This window comes from Sorex araneus, chromosome 3, assembly GCF_027595985.1.
Source record: "Sorex araneus isolate mSorAra2 chromosome 3, mSorAra2.pri, whole genome shotgun sequence".
NCBI classification, from domain to species: domain Eukaryota; kingdom Metazoa; phylum Chordata; class Mammalia; order Eulipotyphla; family Soricidae; genus Sorex; species Sorex araneus.
Window position 1 is genome coordinate 76,358,078 of NC_073304.1, and position 4,781 is coordinate 76,362,858.

Consider the following 4,781-nt stretch of genomic DNA (forward strand, 5'->3'; position numbering starts at 1 on the left):
AAACAATAAGAACAGCCAAATGAAAAACTCAGGAGACCTTGTGCCTGGTAAGGTGGAATAGAGAGATAAGGGCAGTGATAGGGAGAGCTGAGCTCACAGAGCACCTTCTCTCCCCATTTCTCACTGAGCCTGACATGTTCCTCCTCTCCTGGGTTAGGGGCTGGGCAGGAGTCGCACCGCTACTCCTCAGTTCCACACAGATCAGTGTTTGTATTTGAGCTTAGTAAAAGTGACACATATCGTAGGAGTTGTTCCAGCTGAAGCCAAATGGTTTAGTGGGGAGGGGCCCAAGGCCCAGGGGCAGGAGAACTGGTCCTGCCTAACACATGTGCTCTTTCCTCTCTGAACACACTGCTGCTTAATCACTCAGGGCCAGGTGCTGCAGGAGACAGAGGCTCAGAGAAAGTCATAGCGTCTCTGAGGCCACGTGATAACATGGGATCAGGTGGAAATTAGCTTCCTTTAGCTTGACCTCAAGAGTTGGTTGCACCTGTGTGTGGTTGATTCAAGGTTTGGCAGTAGGGTGGGTCCATTTGGATCAGAGGGTTTCTAGATTTCTGTGATTCCTGTTATTATCACTTGTCACTATGCTGCTATTTGTGTGTGTGTGTGCAGGGTCTATGCAAAGGATGTTGCAAGAATTGAGTCAGAGGTTAGTGGAGAGGGTGAACAGACGAAATGCTGAGTTAATATGCTGTGAGGCCATTTCCCTCAAACCTGAGTCTGGTTCAATTTCTCAATACCTGAGGTGAAGGGGATAATGGATGGTTGGAATCTCAGCAAGTCTCTCAGGTCTGGGGGCCATAATCTGAAGCTGACAGAATGTCTGGAATCCGGTTCCAGAAGCTACTGCACATAGCACTTTCCCTCCTCCCCTGTCCACTCCCTGACCAGCAGGTTTCTGGCAAGCAGAAAGGAAGACAGCATGGCAAAGGGGGAGTGTAAATGGGCATTTATTACAAAGGGTACAACTGGGGAATAGAAAGACCTGCAGTAGGTTCTTCATCTAGTCCCCAGTCTGTTGGCAGTCAGCCTGAACATCCTCTCCTTGGTCCTCAAATGGAGTCCAGAAATGAGGTCTCACCAAGGAAAGAGGGGTTCAGGTCATGAGGAAGATGTGTAGTGAAAGTTACTCAGTCTCAGTGAGAGACACAAGGCTTTTGAGATGTGTCTCCTGTGGGGACTCTGGGGTGTCCCAGGCATGCCCGGGAGATAGCCAGGCTGTAGGTCTCAGGCCCACAGGGCGATGAAGGCCATGAAGGTGAATCCGGCAGCCACGCAGCCCCACTTGGCCAGAGGACTCTCAGGAGCAGCCAGCTCCCGGGGCAGGATTTCTAGGAAGGTGACATAAAGGAAGGTGCCAGCTGCCACGCCCTCTAGGACTGCCTGGGCTAAGCCTCGGCCCCCTTGCATGTCCCCCTGAGCCACAGCCAATCCTATCGCTAGGCCCAGGGGTGACATGAGCGCTAATGACACAATGGACACCATGGCCCACCGGGCCCGGGTCCCGATCTGCACCAGGCGCAGACCAACACCGAACACCACCAGCCCCTTGTGTGCCAGGACTGCCAGGCAGAGCTGCACCGTCATAGCTATCGTGGGCTGGAGCCCCACGGCCAGCCCTTCAAACACGGAGTGAAAGGAGAGGGAGAGTAGGAGGACCAGGGCCCGCAGGGGGCCCCGGGAGGGCGAGGGCGGGGGTCCATGGCTGTGGATGTGCAGGACATGAGCTCCCCCACACTCCTCCTCCTGCAGTGCGGCTCCTCCAGCTGCCCCTGGGCAGTACTGCAATGCCAGTGACTCCAAAAGGAAGACTAGGAAGAAGCCCAGGCAGATGATGAGCTCTCCATAGGGGTACTCCACCTAGGAACACAAAGAGGGGCTGTGACATTTGGGAGATAGTATGAAACACAGTAGGAAGCTGACACCCAAACACAATAGAAATGAAGGTCAGGAGGACTGGTCCTTAGAAGAAAGCTGGCCACGGTGAGGGGGTTCAGTTAGGTCAGAGAAGAGACCACTATGACAATGATAGAGGGAAATGATCACTTTGGGCAAGACCTGGGCTGAAAGGAGGTAGAATGATAGGCATGCTACTCTTTCAGTAACAGTATTGCAGCCACAGTGCCTAAAGGGAAAAAAGAAAAGTGACTGTCGTGGAGGCAGGTCGGTGGGTGGGTGGGAGCATTGGTGGAGGGAATTGGACACTGGTGAAGAGATAGGTGCTTGAACATCATAAAACTGAAACTCAGTAACAAACATTTGTAACTTTGGTGATTCAATAAAAAAATATTTTAAATAAGGGGGGCTATGAAGTGGGAAAGGAAGGGACAAGAGGGCTTTGGATGGACCTGGCATTGGGAAACTGAAGACTATCAGAAAACATCTATCAGGACATATAAATGGGGCTGGACATGCAACAACTCGAGAAGGAGAAGGACTAACGGGCCCCTACTAACTGGGGTAGAAAGTGGGAAACCATGGGAAGCAGGTCAAGCGTCTGGGAAAAAAATAAAAGATAAGTCAAGAGCTTTTTCTGGGGTTTTATAAACCCAAAAAAGCATTGGGTTGACTCTTCCTCTTCTCTACAGTGTTGAGGAGCCAAGGGGATCCTAGAATTCCTCACATCCTCCCCTTAAAGGCGTTGAGAAGGGTCTGTGGCTCAGTTCACCCTCCAGATAAGGCAGGTGAGAGATATTCACCTCTGCAGAATCAGCAGCTTCTGAATTTCCCTCGATTGCTGTACTGTTCTGGGGGGAAAAGCAGAAATTAGACGGGGCACGGCACTTTTCAGCGACCTTTTCCTATATTGTAGCTCCACTGCTTCCCCTAAAGCTCGTGTTGACCTGATTTCATCACCCCACACATACAAGAGCTGTTATCTTCTCTCTTGCTCCACCCATATTCTTGGCTCCATCATTTCTCCCCTTTCTTCTCTTGCTTCAGTCTCTCTTTGCCTCACTGCACCGAGGCTCAGCATTTCCTCCACTTACCTGGATCAGGAACTTCTGAATCTCAGATTCGATTCTCTCCAGGGCTTCAGCGGTCATGTGCATGAACCCTGCTCCTAGGAACACGCCAGCGGAAGTGCAGCCCAGGAGGCTGAGGACCCGGCGGTGGCGACCTAAACCCAAGAAGGAGTCACAGTCCAACAGGCAATGAGGAGAGAGACGGAGTCAAGAGCAGCCGATAGCATCAGCCTCCTAAGCGGGAGGCCAGTGAGAGTTGCAGAGCCACGTACCAGGACAGGGACAGCAGAGAATCAGAGCCAGCCATGGGGACCCAGAGGTGGTAGGGCTCTACCTGTGGCCGCGTCAATCTTGAACCATTTGAAGTAGATGGGCACGAGGCCACAGACCACAGTGAGCAGCAGCAGGGCAAACATGCAGCCCAGCTTCACTCCGAGAAGAGCTTCCATCTGGGGCGCAGGGTAAGCGGGGGCTTCAGGATGCCAGATGGTGCGACAATCCTGGAGCTGGAGTAGGGCGGAGGTGATGAGAGCTGAGTCCCTCCCTGAGTTTCAGGAGCCCATTGGGATCTTCTCCTTGTTCTGGGCTGCCTCTGCTTGCGCAGCCTTGCATAGCTGACTGGGGCCCGGCCCCTGCCCGGAGGCCCCTCCCCTGGCTCAAGTCCTCCTGATCCTGAAAACCAGAAACTCCAGCCTCTCTGCCAGGCACAGCTGGTGCTCTGTCTTCTCCTCCTCTTCAGTGCCATGAGTAATGCAAGGGCTGTGGGCAGCCTTAGTTCATCCCTGAGGCTGGTCTCATCCCAATGGGGCAGCTCCTGGACCACTCCCCAGCTGGTCTACGTTGGGGACCCTCTGGGCCAGCCTCAGCTAGGATATTTGATCTAAGCCTTCCATACCCTCCCCACTCTCACCCCAATTCTTACAGGTTGCTGTGCTGATACCTGAACCAGCACCCTTTCAGAGGGGATTTGGGGCCACCTGGGAGAAAGGAGGTGGGGCTGAAAGTGTTACAGCCACCACTGTGTAAAAAACTGGTATATTGGGGGACTCCCCTTTGCTGAAATCTCAGAAAAATAGCTTTGGGCATGGAAACGTACAGTCAGGAATTTCAAGTATTACGACATCTCGTAGCTATCACAACTTCTGAAGGTACCAATTCTGATACTTGTGGAAAAGAAAATGCGTGTTAAAGACAAAAATGTGAGACAGCTCAAAACTACCTGGCCTACGGGAAAACAGAAGTATACCAGTAAACAGAACAGTCTAGTTCTGGTATCCGGGTGGGGATGGAAATTTTAGTTCCTCTGTGGGATCTACTTTTGAGTTACAGGCATTAAGTGAACTTGTGGGAATTGATGAATCTTGAGAAAGAATGGGGAACGGCCGGTGAGGGTGGGGAGTAGGTAAGTGGCTTGGAAGCAATGGGTTCCCTTGTACAGGGGGCCCACAAACAACTCTGAACTTGTCGAACCAGTTCTCAGTGAGCTGGGGGCACTTTCCCACTGTCCCAGATTACCAAGGATTGGTGGGGGAAAGGATTCAGAATGGCTACCACATTGGTGTGTAGATTACTTGAGTGAAGTAGCTACTGCAGGCTTAAAAGAAACTTTTGCCTGTAATTAATTACTACAGAATTGAGATGGGAGACCTGATCTATAAAACTAATTTCCAGAGACAAATCTCTATGCCCTCTCTGTATGAAAGGGCAAGCATCCAATTATTAGAGTCCTTCTCATTGTTCTGTGAATTTCCTGTTATCACTTTGAAGCCCCAAGCCCTGCTCATTCCTGGGTTACCATTGAACTGCTTGTGT

At 51.5% G+C, this 4,781-nt stretch overlaps 1 protein-coding gene across 2 annotated transcripts; it reads right to left on the reverse strand.

Annotated features, from left to right (window-relative positions):
• Nucleotides 1-1,028: 1,028 nt before the first annotated feature.
• On the reverse strand, nt 1,029-3,830 carry SLC39A2 (solute carrier family 39 member 2). 2 transcript variants are annotated; one of them, XM_004609508.2, is made up of 4 exons: nt 3,304-3,830; nt 2,994-3,124; nt 2,703-2,750; nt 1,029-1,863 (listed from the first exon to the last, which is right to left on the reverse strand). In XM_004609508.2, the coding sequence occupies exons 1-4, from the start codon at nt 3,416-3,418 to the stop codon at nt 1,231-1,233; spliced, it is 927 nt and encodes a 308-aa protein (XP_004609565.2). In that variant the 5' UTR covers nt 3,419-3,830; the 3' UTR covers nt 1,029-1,230. The 2 variants fall into 2 exon arrangements, with proteins under 2 accessions (XP_004609565.2, XP_054986761.1); XM_055130786.1 differs by having other exon boundaries at nt 3,242-3,830.
• Nucleotides 3,831-4,781: the final 951 nt, after the last annotated feature.